At 42.1% G+C, this 16,846-nt stretch overlaps 1 protein-coding gene across 8 annotated transcripts in view; it reads left to right on the forward strand.

The window, feature by feature from the left end:
• fbxl16 (F-box and leucine-rich repeat protein 16) overlaps nt 1–16,846 on the forward strand; it is a 157,861-nt gene that overhangs the window by 81,904 nt on the left and 59,111 nt on the right. For all 8 annotated transcript variants that reach the window (XR_011887282.1, XR_011887283.1, XR_011887284.1 and 5 more), the window contains exon 3: nt 15,350–15,858. Coding sequence is in view for 4 of the 8 variants with exons in the window: in XM_072268904.1 (XP_072125005.1) it covers nt 15,350–15,858 (509 nt within the window). In the remaining 4 variants the exon portion in view is untranslated. The remainder of the gene's footprint in view (nt 1–15,349; nt 15,859–16,846) is intronic.

Genomic DNA, 16,846 nt, shown 5'->3' on the forward strand with positions numbered 1-16,846 from the left:
TTTTATAGTCAGAATTGCTTAGATCACATTTCTTCTCCATTCTGATGTTTGGTCTGAACAGCAACTGAACCTCTTGACCATGCCTGCGTGCTTTTATACATTGAGTTGATGCCGCATGATTGGCTGATTAGATATGTGCATCAATGAACAGGTGTACAGGTGTATCTAATAAATTGGCCACTGAGTGTATATACAAAAAGTTTTTGGAGAAAGCCCGGCTATGACATGGATTCCATCCACCCTGCTTAGGGACTGCTTGTCCTACTCCCTTCAGGAAACAGGCTACACAGTACCGATGCCAGGACCACCAGACCCAAAGATATTTACATCCCCCAAGCCATCAGGTTATTCAACACTTCCACCCATTAACTCACTCCACCACCACTACTTTACAATTTTCTGTCATTGTCACCTCATGTACTGATACTTCTGGCCCTAATGCTTGAAACTACGCCGAGCAAAATAAACCTATATTGTCTTACTGCTTATTTTTCCCTATCGATGACAAAAATTACTGCTTTTTGAAGACAAACAGACATAACTAACGTGATTTGAAAACTTTACTCTAAGCACGGTGTAGTATCCAATGGCCCCACAAGTTCACATGACTGATGCAGGTTAGAAAGTGTTCGGTAACAGTCTCCTGTCTCAATTAAGTGGCATAGTGTCCCAAATAAACGAAGGGAATCCTGGTAATTTTCTTGATTAGCTTTTGTTCTTTAAGTGTTGTCTCAAATTGGTGGTTGATGGACCAATCAACTGGAATGCACTGTATTTCTTTCTCAAACACGTTGAATGCCTTGGCCTCTACAGCCTTCTGCTTTATCAAATGCCTTAATATACTCAGACTAATTAAAAGTGAAGTGACAATAATTTTTCATCATATTAAGCAACTACTTACAACTACATTAAGTCAATAAGTGCTGAGCACCCATTTAATGGATTCAATGTATACAGTAACTGAAATCATTGTATGACATCAGGAACTATTTTAAAGTGCTATTCAATTATAATATCTAACAAGATAAAATTTAATCACCTTCTCTTGACCTTCAGTGGCATTACCATTTCTAAGTACTCTATTATCAATACCCTAGATGTCACCATTGACCAGAAACTCAAATGGACAGTCACAATTAATATCGACAGTCCAAGAGCAGACAAAAGGCTGGGCATATTGCATTGAGTTACTCAATCTTTGACAACCCAAGCCCTATACTCTGTCTGTGAGGCATAAGTCAAATGTGTGACAGAATATTCTTCCCTTGCCTGGGTGTTAGCAAAACTAATGAAGCTCATACCATCCAGGACAAAACAGCTTGCTTATCTGGCATGTCATCCACTATTCTGGACATTTATTTCCTCCACCATGGTGCCTACAGGTACATACTATCTACAAGATGCACTGACCTCCCAAACCCAACTTTCTCTCACCAAGAAGGACCCAATGAATTACAGGTCCTGAGTATTTCAAACAAGTTCACTCCCATTAAGCTCTAGATGCAGTTTTTGTGATGACAGTGACATCATCAAAGTGTGGGGCATGCAGATCTGAAGAAGAAAGCACAAGTTAGAAGGGCCAGAAGATCTTGCTTTCACTTTAAAGGTGGTGAAATGGTCTGCTGTATTTGCAAAGTATCACTGGCCTCAAAGTGAGCACAAAGCATCACTACTAAAAGAATCATAAATTCTCAGCCAAAATACACCTCAGAAAAAAAACACTTTAGCAGCGTTAAAATAATGCTGAAACAACCAGCAGACACTAATGTTTAGTTAGGTAGGAATATTCAAAGTTCAAAGTAAATTTATTATCGAACTATGTATATGTTACCATGTACTACCTTGAGATTCATCTTCTTGCAAGCATTTACAGGGGTAAAAAGATATGCAATAGAATTTTATGAAAAACTATACATAAACAAAGACTGGCACACATCTATATGCAAAAGAAAACAGTGCGAATAAATTAATACTGAGAACATGAGTTGTAAAGCAGACATCCCACCCTGCAAAAACTCATTTCACGGAGGTATCACCACCATTTCAGGGAGGTAGCCCCCCCCCCCCCCGCAACACCATATCCCACCCCCGTCCCCCGCCTGTCGACCTCTAAGGGTGTATGTAATACTTCGTTGAGTGATTTTGTCTAATCTGTAAACCGTTGGGTATATGCAGCAAATGTGACATTAAAATATGTGCTTATATTATATTATCATGTTTATTCTATTACAGCTTTAAGCAAGTCTACAGGGAGTTTGGCCTCATCACGTAGGACATCAATAGAGTAGCTCCTTAGCAGCTAGCCAGCTAGTTTAAATAACGTTAGCTATGCTAATGAACGAATGACACCTGTTAAACTCACCTCAACATGTCTTTTACAGTCTTAACCCACCATGGGCAATAGAAAAGTCACTGTTGCAAACAGTGCAGCGAGCAACACTGTCATTATTTTTGAGGTCGACTGTAAAGCCGCCCACAGAGAAAACTGATAGGTCTACTTAGCAACATTTTTTGCACCGCAGACCGGTTTAATATTGACAATATTCTTACGGACCGGCCGACTGGTGGGGCGGGGAGGGGGGGTGCAGGTGTTAATCACAACCGGAATATAGGTGATAAGTCAATAGCATCATAACATTTTAAGTAACATTTGGATATTAAACACACAGCACATATTTTCCCCGTATGAACATATAAAATCATTGCAACACACCAATATCGCTGAATCAGTGGGAGCCCTGGGCTTGTTTCCCTGCAACAACACGGTCCTATCGAGGGGTGATGGGAGACAGCGATACTCGAAGGGGGTTCCTTGTGTGCAGTCTATTCCGCAATTTAGTTTTCCTTGCATTCATTGCAGAAAACTCCGCTTCGCAGAAATATGTTGGAAGTAATGTTTTCAGTGCTTTCGTGGCTATCTCAAGATATTTAGACTTGACTTTGATCCAGAATGCCGGCAGAGATGTTATGTCAAACATACTTTTCAGCCCGTCGTCATTTGCAAGCTCGAGGCGTTGATCTTCTTCCCGCGCTGACATGGATGACGCGCGGGTCATGACCTCGCGTGCGTTCAAGCTCAACAGTGCGTGACAGGGAATGAGGAAAGGTGCAAATGACTCATGTCATTTCATATCGCCAAATCATATTGTTTCCTCACGGCCCGGTGGTTGAGGACCACTCTTTAGCACGAAGGGAGACCAATCAGGGTGCTCGCTCTCCCTCTCCCTCTCAAAAAAATCTATTTCCGGGATATTGCACATAATTTCCGGGCGTCAGGGAGCCACTATCGATATGCGGGAGACTCCGGGATCTTCCAGGAGAGGTGGGATGTCTGGTAAAGTGGTTTGAAAGTGAGTCTGTAAGTGACAGAATAAGTTCAAAGAGATAGTGAATGAAGTTATCCATGCTGGTTAAGGAGCTTGATGCTTATGGGGTAATAACATAAAAATCTACAGCACATGACAGGCCCTTCGGCCCACAATGTTGTGCCGACCTACTCTCGAAACTGCCTAGAATTTCCCTAGTGCATAGCCCTCTATTTTTCTAAGCTCCATGTACCTATCTGAGGCTCTTAAAAGACCCTATTGTATCTGCCTCTACCACCATCACTGGCAGTGCATTCCACGCACCCACCAATCTGTGTGAAAAACATATCTCTGACATCTCCTCTGTACCTACTTCCAAGCAGCTTAAAACTATGCCCCCTCATGTTAGCCATTTCAGGCCTGGGAAGAAGCCTCTGGTTATCCACATGATCAATGTCCCTCATCCTCTATCAAGTCACCTCTCATCCTCCGTCTCTCCAAGGAGAAAAGGCCAAGTTGACTCAACCTTTTCTCATAAGGCATGCTCTCCAATTCAGGCAACATCCCTGCAAATCTCCTCTGTGCTCTCTCTATAGTATCCACATCCTTAACTGATCCTGTGTTTTGTGTGTGACTGTAGTTTGCTGCTATCTTTTATGTGCCATATGTGCCTTGTGCTGTGTGTCGGTACTGTGTTTTGCGTCTTGGCGCCAAGGTAACACTGTTTTGCTTGACTGTATTCATGGGTATTCATGAATGGTTGAATGATAATTAAATTTGAGCTTGAACCTGGTGGTGTGGGACCTAAAGCTTCTCTACCTCCCATCCAATGTTTGCAACGAGGAGAGAGTATGGCCTTGATAGTGGTGCTTTTTGATGCTGCGTTTTGCGGTTGCGCTCGTGTAGATGTACCCAATAGTGGGGAGGGCTTTGCTTATGATGGACTGGGCAGTATCCAGCACTCTGTGTAGCCTTTTCTGTTCCTGGGCATTGGTCCTTCAATACCAGGCCATGATGAAACAATGAGCATCTATAGAAAGTTGTCAAAGCTTTAGGTGGCATACTGAATCTTCACAAATTGCTAAGAAAGTAGAGGTGTTGTTCTGCTTCCTTTGCAACGACATTTAGAGGCTGGTCCCAGGACTGATCCTCTGATATGTTGATTCCAAGGAACGTTTTACAGAATATAATTCATGCTAAACATTGAAATTCTGATGGAGAATCTGTTATGAATACTTTAGTTCTAGATGGCCCAAAACTTCGGTAACTAATAAAGGAAATTCTAATTTTCAGAAGTCTTCTGACCAGAGTGGAGACTCACAAAATCTTTGGCTCTGGCAGTCACTAACCACAATGCATAAGAGATGTCACAAGAGATTCTACAGATGTTGGAAATCTCTACTGCCACGATGAGGCCATGTGTAGATTGGAGGAGCTATACCTCATCTTCCTTCTTGGTAGTCTACAACCTGATGGCATGAACATCAATTTTTCTAAATTCTGGTAACCACTCCCCTCTGCCCTCTCACCTCTTCTCTTCCCCTGTCCCACCCTCAGACCAACCCATCGCCTTCCTTTGATTTCCCATCTGCTTCCCCTCATTCCAATGTCTACTGTCTCTTCTATCACCTTCTAGCTTCTCACATTGTTCCCTTTCATCACCCCTTCTCCACCCACCTATCTTTGCCCTTACCTGGACTCACCTATCACCTCCTCCCCTCCCCCAATTCTTTATTCTAGCACTTATAAAGTTGGGCAGAATATTTTATATATGCTACATTTTCATATTTTCTTTCAACACAGAAGTTGGCCACTTTGGCCCCGCTCTCAGAGTAACACCACCATTCCCCATTAGTTTTCCCCAGTAGCCTATTCTCCCCACATTCCTAACAATATCTTCCTGATTCTGTCACTCAACTACCTACTCAGAGTAATTCAAAGAGAACGATTAACCTATAAACCTGCACACCTTTGGTTTGTGGGTGGAAACTGGAGTTTCCGGTGGGGATCCATGCAGTCAGAAGGAAACTGCAAACACCACACAGACAGCACGAGGTCAGGGTCGAACCTCACTGGAATTGTGTGGCAGCAGCGCTGAAGGTAAATTACTCTTCCTCCAGCTGCGGTTATATTGGATCATGCCTAGAAAAGACAGAAGTTAACCCTGACTTTTACCTTTTCATTAACTGGCTGCAGACCTTTTACATCCAATCCTCAACCCAGATCAAAGCACCTGCACAAAAGTATCTTAACTCCCTCTGAGTTTGTTTATTTATTTATTTATTCAACTGGAGATTTTGGGTGCACCACTCAGAAACCCTCAATTTAAGCCTGGCCTGATCACGGGACAATTTACAGTGACCAATTAACCTACCAACCAGTATGTCTTTGGTCTGTGGGAGGAAACCAGGGCACCCACACATTCATGGGGAGAACGTAAAAACTCCCTGCAGGCAGTGGCAGGAATTGAACCTGGTCACTGATACAGTAAAGCATTGTGCTAACCACTGTGCCACTGCTCCTGAATGTCCCTTCAGAGTGTTGGACCACTTCCATCCTTTGTTGGGAAATCAAAGCATTACTTTGGTTGAATAAAAAATGTTTGACTCACTATAAAATAACAATCAACAGCCAAAAATCACCAGGGATAAAATGGCAAAATATTTTACCACCTAATGCCTGGTGGCTGTTGGCTGTTGATTGTTATTTAGTGTTAACCTTCCTAATCTAAATGTAATTCTGCATATGTACTTACGCACATGAGACAGAACCAGCTTGATAAAGATCTTAATCTTCGTCAGTTCATCACAACATCTCTAAACTGTTTTACCAGTGGTAGGTGATCTTTATTAGCCTCATCCACCAATTTTAATATCAAAGCTCCCACTGTTCCAATGACATTTGCCAAAATTCTTTAGTACTTCTGGCAATTTTACATGCACACACAAACATTAAGCATTTTTCATTTAGTAATCTGGATTGAATTAATCCGTCTGTCAAACCACACCTGCCCACAGCACTGAATTCAGGAAGGTGCTAAAATTACAGATATTAGACAGATTCTCAACAGCACTATGTAACAATAATGATCTCATCCAAGCTTTGGTCTCTGGCTCTGAATTTAGAGCTTTTTATGATCTCTGGAAGTGCCAGATTTAAATGATTCTGCAAACTATGAGCTCATTAGGTGAAACATGTTTGTCCTACAGGATGCCAATAGAATTACCAAAGAGCCAGACATCTCTCAGCTGATCTATATTAATGTAATTACACTGTTATGCTTTTATGTGGCTTCATTTTGACCAGACACTTTCACCTCGCTTTCAATTTAACTGTATTGGTTTTCCTGAACATTGTCACTATCCATTCTACTTCAGATTGACAGGCTCACATGTGTTATTACAAATGCCAGGGTTCTCAGTATAAAGGGATTGGATCTGAGCTGCTCTTACAGCTTTCTTGCTTTAACTGTTACAAGGCTTAGATCCGGCCATCAGCATGCATCATATATTAGTTCTCCTGCCTGGAATCTCGCTATAAACCCTGGCACTTTAAGTTTGCATGTTGAAGTTAATCTAGCAAACTTTTACGGATGCACTGTGTGGAACATTCTAACTGGTTGCATGACCGTCTGATATGGAGGGGCCACTTCAAAGGATTGGAAAACGTTGCAGACGGTCGCAAACTCAGCCTGCCCCATCACAGGTGCTATCCTCCCCAGCATCAAGGACATCTTCAAAAGGCAATGCCTCAGAAGGGCAGCCTCCATCATTAAGGACCCCCATCACACCAGGACATGTTCTCTTCTTATTACTGCCATCAGAGAGGAGGCACAGGAGCCTGAAAACACACACTCAATGTTTTAGGAACAGCTTCTTCCCCTCCACAGTCAGATTTCTGAATGGACAGTGAAGCAAACCATGAACACTTCCTCACTACAGCGGCCCTTTTTTGCACCACTTATTTAATTTAGTTTTTATATACTGTAAATATATACTCCCAGCTTAAAGAAGGCAAATATAAAAGAGATGGACTACAGAAGAGATTCAAAGACGTCTTAAAAGCCAACATGAAGAAATGTAACGTCGACGTAATCAATTGGGAGACCACTGCCAAGGACAGGAAACTCTGGCAAGCCATCATCCAAGAAGGAACAGCAACTTTCGAAGCCAACAGATGTGCAGAATTGGAAGAAAAGAGAAGAAAATGGAAAGAGAGGCAGCAACAACCAAAGCCCGATCTGCCATCTGGAACTACCTGTCCTGAATGCGGAAGAACTTTCAAAGCCAAGATTGGACTCATAAGCCATTTGAGAGCCCATAAGTAGATCAACAGAACGACGGCCATCATCCTCGACCTCGAGGGAAAGCCATGACTGTAAATATATATATATTTATTGTAATTTATAATGTTTTATGTATTACACTGTACTGCTGCTGCAAAAAAACAATAGATTTCATGACATATGGCAGTGATATTAAATCTGATTCGGATTCTGTGACTAATCATGAGTTTCCTGACTCTCACTCCTACCATTAGTGCACCGTTACTCGACATAGCTGACAACTATTGACTATGGGCAGCTTCCATTCAAACCTTGATCGCCAACACCTCTGTGCCTTCCTAATCCCCAGTGTAGTAATAAGCAGAAAGTAACGTGGGAAATGTGAAAGGCTCTGGTTACTATAATAAAGGAATATTGTGCAGGCTTAGATGAGGGTGCAAAGGTGCAGAAGAAGTTCACCAGGATGCTGACTGGATTAGACAGTATTATCTATAATTGGAGATCGGACAAACATGGATTGTTTACTCTCGAGCATCGGAAGCTGAGCTTCGACCTGAAAAGCTCTTTTTTTTAAGGTTGAAGTCATATCTGGAGGGCACAGATTAAAGATGAGAGGGAGAAAGTTTAAAGGAGATTTGTGACGGAATTTTTGTTACAAAGAGAGTGGTAGGCGCCTGGAACACAATGCCAGGGGAGATGGTAGAAACAGACACAAGAGCAACCTTTAAGAGGCATTTAGACACATGAATAGGCAGAGTGGGAGGGATTAAACAAACAGCTGGGATTAATTTAAATCTGCATTATGGCCAGCACAGACATAACCGGCGGAAAGTTCTTTCTGTGCTGGACTGTTCGTTATTCTGTGTGCTAAAAATCTGCTGTGTATGTCACCATCTGCTTCTTGCAATTGTGTTTTTGGCTGCTTCGTCAGTTTGTTGATTTCACTTTTACTGGAAGTCAGGCAGTGACTACCTTGGGCTTGTGCTGAGGGGTGGGCGGTGATGTAGACAAGGTGTATCCCTTCCAACCCAGTCATTAATGATGAATGTTAGGAGGAGATGTACTCACTCTGCAACCCTGCCAGCACCTAACATCATTTTCTTTAATTGCCTTCTGCCTATAATTCCAAAATGATAGCTTTTTGTGTAAAAATGGAATAAATCACAGTAAATTGCACATCATACTCAGTGTAATGTCTTTTGGAAGATCTTAATGATTTCAAATTCTACATTTAGTTTATGTAAAATGTCCAGTAGTAGAGTATTTGCCATGCTGTGGGATCATTCACTGTTCCCTGGGTACAGTGGTTTTCCTTGATGCAACTGTATCACTGATGTTGGTACAAGTGAATTATCAGCTATGAGGCTAATGCTTCAGATTTATTAATGAATCTGCCATTTTGTGGCCAAAGTATTCAACATACCAACATTATGTTTCCTACAATGAGTAGCTAGAATATTTAGGAAGCTTACTTTTACTTCGCAATTTCCACGATGTGATCTACAATCATCCACACTATGGTACAAATCAGAGCAGTCCATTTAAGCAAATCTTGCTCCCATAAACACCCAGGAGTGATATTGACTGAACAAAATAGTTTCAGTAATGATAACAATAGAGATTGGGTCAGCAGCCCAATCTATACAGATTAGGTTGACATAGATGTGGTATATGCACTTTATATCAAATTGTACATCTACAGAATACATTTCTTTATCTGTTAATATTATTGTTAATATTATTTTATGGGCTGTATGTGATGTATGTGCTGTGTTTTGCTCCTTGGTCCCAGAGGAACATTGTTTCGTTTAGCTGTATGCATGCATATGTGTGGAAGGATGACAATAACCTTGAACTTTAACTGAGCGCGCAGTACCTCTTCAATATTCTTCAAAACAACACTGTTGGATCTTTTACCTACACCTGGTATGGAATGATCATGTTATTAAACTTCTACCCTGCCCTCAAATTTACCTGGTCCATTTCTGCCACCTGCCTCCCCTTTCTCGATCTCACTGTCTCTATCTCTGGAGACAGCTTATCTATGGATGTCTATTCTAAACCCATGGACTCTCACAGCTACCTGGACTATACCTCGTCCTACACTGTTACTTGTAAAAATGCCATCCCCTTCTCTCAATTGCTCCATCTCTGCCACATCTGTCTCAGGATGAGACTTTTCATTCTAGAACGAAGGAGATATCCTCCTTTTTCAAAGAAAAGGGCTTCCCTTCCTCCACCATCAATACTGCCCTCAACCGCATCTCTTCCATTTCACACACGTCTGCTCTTATCCCATCCTCACACCCTCTCGCCACCCTATCAAGGATAGGGTTCTTCTTGACCTCACCTACCACCCCACCAACCTTTGTGTCCAGCTCGTAATTCTCTGGAACTTCTACCATCTCCAACGGGATCCCATCACCAAGCACATCTTCCTCCCCCCTCCCCCACTTTCTGCTTTCCACAGGAATTGCTCCCTATGCGACTCCCTTGTCCATTCGTCCCTCCTCACTGATCTCCCTCCTGGCACTTATCCTTGCAAGCAGAACAGGTGCTCCACCTGCCTCTACACCTCCCCCCTCACCTGATCAGGGCCCCAAACAGTCCTTCCAGGTGAGGCAACGCTTCACTTGTGAACCTGTTGGGGTCATATACTGTGTTCGGTGCTCCCGGTGTGGCCTCCTGTATATTGGTGAGACCCAACGTAGATTGGGAGACCATTTCGCCGAGCACCTACGCTCCGTCCGCCAGAACAAGTGGGATCTCCCGGTGACCACCCATTTTAATTCCACTTCCCATTCCCATTTCGATCTGTAATCCATGGCCTGCTCTACTGTTGCAATGAGGCCACACTCAGGTTGGAGGAACAACACTTCATATTCCGTCTGGGTAGCCTTCAACTTGATGGCAGGAACATGCATTTCTCGATCTTCCGATAATGGCCGCCCCTGCCCCACCCTCTCCTTCACCAGTTCCCAGCCCCTTTACCCTCTCTCACCTTCTTACCTGCCCATCGCCTCCCTCTGGTGCTCCTCCCTCTTCTGCCCCCCCCCCCGTCAGACTCCCCCTTCTCCAGACTTGTATCTCTTTCACCAATCAACTTCCTAGCTCTTTACTTCATCCCGCCCCCTCCCAGTTTCACCTATCACCTTATGTTTCTCTATCCTCTCCCCCCACCTTTTAAGTCTACCCCTCATCTTTTTTTTTCTCCAGTCCTGCTGAAGAGTCTTGGCCCAACACGTCGACTGTGCTTTTTCCCATAGATGCTGCCTGGCCTGGGGAGTTCCTCTAGCATTTTGCGTGTGTTGCTTGGACTTCCAGCATCTGCAGATTTTCTCTTGTATGTTCTTAAACCAAGAACATCTTCTGCTCTGCAGTTCACCCTTGGTACTTCGCTGGAATGCCATGCTAGGTGTTTGTGCTCTAGACTCTGCAGCAGAACTTAACCCCAAAACCTTCTGACATAGAAGTGAGAATGTTGCTAACTGAGCCGCCACTGAATATTTATAGAAATGCAAATGATCTGAAATGTTTGATTAACAGAACCAAATAAAGCTATACTTAAATTATTTTATTTAGTACTTAAGCGGAAATGCTTAAGGATCACTTCCCAGTAATTGAAAGAAATAGAGCAAAAACATACACTTGTTAATTTGCAATGAAAAAAAAAGGAAATATAATAGTTATAATTAACTTCTCTGGTGGACCGCAATTTTGCACCTACTTTTTTCATACAGTGCTAACAGGCTGAAGAAATTCAAGACACAAGATATTATCCAGATGCTGTAAATCTAGAATTTAGCCGGCCGGTAGTATAGTGGCGTCCGCACCGGACTTCGAGGCAAATGGTTCGTGGTTCAAATCCAGCCGGCTCCTTGCACACTTTCCATCCGTGCGGGTTTGAGCTCTGAGCTAGCAGCTCAGCCTTGTAACAAATAACAGACAAATGTTAAAGAAACGGCAAGGTCACTGCCCAATGCGCTACAAGGCGCAGAGAGGAACAACAACAAAATAATCTACATCTGGAACAACACACACAAAATGCTGGAGGAACTCAGCAGGTCAAGCAGCGTCTATGGAGGGAATAGATGCTGCCTGACTTTCTGAATTCCTCCAGCATTTTGTGTATGTGTTGCTAGGTGATAAATTTAACAGTTACTCTCACAAAGGGACCTGGATATATAATTAATTTTGAATTAAAGGAAGCAATATCATAGTGATATTACTAGTAATAACAAGAGGACCGCATCATAGATGTAGAGATACAGAGCCAAATCCTACCACACTTCTGAGGGAATTGCAATTCAATTGATCAAATAAATCTGAAAATCTATTGTTCGTAGTATTGAATATAATAATTTAACGTAAGTATCTAAAGTACAATTTTGTCAAAATCTTCTGTCAGTATCCCCATGAATTTGTCTTAAATCTGATTCCACATCCGCAATGAAGTTACTGAATCTTAAATACCCTCTGACATGGAGTAACAAGCCACTCAATTAAAATATTATAGTTATATGGAAATTACAACATGTAGACAGGACACTGTCCCTGGTCATTCCCACTGGTATTTATTCTCTACCTATGAAGTATTCTAGAGGCAAGATGACACAACCTTGGCTAACAAGAGAAGTCAAAACCAACATAAAAGTCAAAGAGAGGATCATGCACTTTCCTATATATGCTCCGACTCTTTTAATTACTGGAAAAATGATCCAAACTATTGTTAATTAAGCACCAAATAAAATAATTTGTGTTTAAGATTTTAAAATAATTTAAGATTCCCTTATACCTCTTTTTTTAAATGATCTACCTAATCTGATGTGAAATGTTGACATGCTCTCTGCTTCAACGCTACCTCAAGTATTAAATTACTCCAGCAACACACACAAAATGCTGGAGGAACTCAGAAGGCCAGGCATGTCATGCTTAAAAAAGTGGTTCACAATTCCTCATTGGTTCTTTTAGCAATTGTTTTAAATTGGGGACCATAAAAATGCTGAAGGAGAATGGATGCTGTGAAGTGTGAGATTTGCTTCCCAACAATGATTTGCTAAATATTAGTGTCACCCTGATTTTTAAAATTTTGACATTTTATATTTCTTTCAACGTCTTAGAGGTTATTACAAGTACACCTTTTGAACCAAATTGACGTCTGGAAGAACTATACTTATTTAAATATTTGCATATTTTATTGCTAGCTGGATCAATTTCAATACAAAATTTCAAACAAGGTTAAAACATCTTTCAATTAATTATGTAAAATGTCAAATCATGCATTAAATATTTCTCCCCAGTAACAAAACCAATGTTGCTCTTTTTGAGAAAAGTTTACAGATGAATACAAATATTTTACACAACAATCTTTTAAACAATGTGCTCAAAAGTATGCTTTTTAAGAATATGCATTAGGGACCTGAATTCTGTGAAGCCATGTGCATAGAATTGATTCACTCCAGCCTGGTAGTAGCAATTTATTATATATTATTGATGATTATAATAATGTCATTCTCATACTGCCCTGTGGATATTGACTGCCCTAATAAAGGGTCGTACCAGTCGTCTTCCTGATCACTTGTTGGGACCAAAGGCATCTCAAACCTATGTACTGTATGTAAGCAAATAAATGCCAGCAAGTCACAGAACATAAATGGCTCTGTGACTCAATCCCAGTAGCGATGTGCTGTAACGAAATGCTACATACAATGTCCTTAGCATGATTAGCTCATTGCCATTTCAATCCCACTTCTTTGTTTCCTAGCAGAGAGCGGATAAAGACAGTTAATGTAATCATACAAAAGAGTCAGAATCAGGTTTAACATCAACGGCATATGTCGAGAAATTTGTTGACTTTGCCACATCAGTACAATGAAATATGTGATAATAGAGAAAAAAACGGTGACTTACAGAAGTAGAGAAGCTGTTCCTGAATCGTTGAGTGTGTGCCTTCAGGCTCCTTCCTGAGAGTAGAATGAGAAGAGGGCATGAGCTGGGTGGGGGGTGTCCTTAATGATGAATGCCGCCTTTTGGGGCACCACTCCTTGAAGATACCTTGGATGCTACAGAGGCAGTTCATCAAAATCTGACTTCCTGGCTGTTTTTTGCTGACCTTTGGGCTACTGGGGACATCCAGTTCCTATTGGACTGGCTAGTGACTTGACTATCTAAGTACACAAGCTGATGTGAAGTAGGGGGTGTCCTGCTTTACTTTTCCTTGCAGTATATGCTGACAAACCTGACCTTGTAAAATCAGTCCATTGGTTAAAACTGGATGTGATTTACCGCGAGTTATGAATTCTACAAGCTCGCACAACGCCGATCCTATGTCAAACTGCCAGAGGACATTTAGTTGCTTTTAAAGATTGTTATTGTTGTTCCTTTCCATGCCTTGTGGTGTATGGCGGGGTGGGGGGGGGGGAACCTTACCATTTCTTTAGCATTTGACTGTTTTTCCTTTACAAATGAGGCTGTGTTACTATCTCAATGCTCAACCCAGCACAGATGGAAATCAAGAAAGGAGCTGTCTGGATTCAACCATTTGCCTCGAAGTCCAGTGCTGGTCCCACTACATCACCGGCCGGCTACTTTTCCAGATAGCCATTGCTAATTAGTTAGAAAGCTAAAAAGCAGTAATTCAGTCCCAGGTTTTTCAATAACATCATTAACTATTTAAGCTTTGCCCCTGAAGTTTGGCTTCATCTGAGCTCATGTATCCCAGCTACAAAATTACAATCGTTGTCCTGGATTTAATGTTAAATAATAAGATATAATTGAACAGTTCTAACGAAGGGTCTCAGACCTAAACATCGACTGTTTATTCATCTCCATAGGTCAGGGGTTCCCAACCTGGGGTCCATGGACACCTTGCTTAATGGTATTGGTCCATGGCATCAAAAAGGTCGGGAACCCCTGATCTAGATGTTGCCTGACCGCTGAGTTCCTCCAGAACTTTGTGTGTGTTGCTTGGGATTTCCAGCATCTGCAGAATCTCTTGTTGTTCTAAATAGCTATTTGCACTAGAATTCAGCAATCCTGACTGGCTGTGTCACTGCCTGGTATGGGAACTGTACTTCCCTTAATCGCAGGACTCTGCAGAGAGTGGTGCGGACAGCCCAGCGCATCTGTTGATGTGAACATCCCACTATTCAGGACATTTACAGAGACAGGTGTGTAAAAAGGGCCCGAAGGATCACTGGGGACCCGAGTCACCCCAATCACAAACTGTTCCAACTGCTGCCATCCGGGAAACGGTACCGCACCATAAAAGCCAGGACCGGGCTCCGGAACAGCTTCTTCCTCCAGGCCATCAGACTGATTAATTCATGCTGACACAACTGTATTCCTGTGTTATACTGACTATCTTGTTGTGCATACGATTTATTATAAATTACTATAAATTGCACAGTTAGACGAAGACGTAACATAAAGATTTTACTCCTTATGTATAAGAAGGATGTAAGTAATAAAGTCAATTCAATTTCAAAGGGTGATTCCCCACCTATTATTCTGATCATGGTTGACTAGATTAAATGCTATCACTTTGGAAAAAAGAAATAATTTTGATTAAAAAACAAATAAAAATGTTCACATTTTTTGTGAATGAATTTTGTTTTGATAGTGCAATACTAATGGGGAGCCAAGTCTGGCTGTGACTCATTAAATAAGCTGAGCGTCAGTTCGAAGGGATTGGGATGTACAGATAAAGAATTGCAGCTGCAGTATTTTACACATTCTCTCCGCTCTCTCAATCTCATAGGTCATGTTGGAGCAGATGCAAGGTCTCGCCCACTTGGAGCTGTCTGGCTGCAATGATTTCACAGAAGCAGGCCTCTGGTCCAGCCTTAACGCACGGATTACCTCCCTGAGCGTCAGCGACTGCATCAACGTAGCCGACGACGCCATTGCCGCCATTTCGCAGCTGTTGCCGAACCTAACGGAGCTGAATTTGCAGGCGTACCACGTGACAGACACGGCCATGGCCTACTTCACTGCCAAGCAAGGTTACACCACGCACACCCTGCGCCTGAACTCCTGCTGGGAGATCACCAATCACGGTGTGGTGAACATGGTGCACAGCCTGCCCAACCTCACCTCGCTCAGCCTCTCCGGCTGCTCCAAGATCACTGACGATGGCGTGGAGCTGGTAGCGGAAAACTTGAGGAAGCTGCGCTGCTTGGACCTGTCATGGTGTCCACGCATCACTGACATGGCGTTGGAGTATATTGCATGTGACCTGCACAAGCTAGAGGAGCTGATATTGGACAGGTAGACCAAAGGCTACATCCGATAGTAATAATGTTAGCAGTTCCTAGTCGTGCTAAATTGCTATCAGGTAACACATTCAGTAAAGCAAAGTAGAGTCTGAATTTTCACATCTAAGAATGAAGATCAATATAAATATGAGATTTCAAGTTATAGACAAATCTCCAAATGTTATTTTGCTTATAGAACAGCCAGTATTAACCAGTAACGGAAAGCCAAGTCAGCAAGTGCAACTTTTCATTTTGTATCTCTCTCTTTCTGTCTTTCTTTTGCTGTTCACCTTTATAAATCTGTACACTTTTGCTTTATTCCACATCTTCTCTAAAAACAATAATACCTCATAACTTTAGAAAGCACAAATACATTTACAAAATATTGGAAGCACTCAGCAGGTTAGACAGCTTGTGAAAGCAAAGAGAGGGAGGAATTCATCCTTGGATGGTGGTAAACATACAACATAGGGTTGTAAACAACAGGAATTCTGCAGATGCTGGAAATTCAAGCAACACACATCAAAGTTGCTGGTGAACGCAGCAGGCCAGGCAGCATCTCTAGGAAGAGGTACAGTCAACATTTCAGATCGAGACCCTTCGTCAGGACCCGGGTCTCGGTCTGAAACGTCATCTGTACCTCTTCCTAGAGATGCTGCCTGGCCTGCTGCGTTCACCAGCAACGTTAACATAGGGTTGTATGTGGTGACATGTATGTATGCTGATAATAAGTTTTACTTTGAACTTTGACCTTTAATACACTCTGTATCCTGCTTGTGAAGTTTGGTGGACTATAGTGGAAACAAATTTCAGAAGCATGGTGTATTTGAAGATAGAAGTTTACAGTACATTTAGCAGTACCATTCTGCCAGCAAAATTAGGGTAAAGACCTTAGATTTAAACTGGTCTTGCCCTCCCACATAAGCTGTCAACCTGCTGAGGCATCTGCCATTTTGTTTTCGTTCCCCCTGTGCTTTCCTTAAGGTGAAAGAACCTTAAGA

Source organism: Mobula birostris, chromosome 9, assembly GCF_030028105.1.
Source record: "Mobula birostris isolate sMobBir1 chromosome 9, sMobBir1.hap1, whole genome shotgun sequence".
NCBI lineage: Eukaryota > Metazoa > Chordata > Chondrichthyes > Myliobatiformes > Myliobatidae > Mobula > Mobula birostris.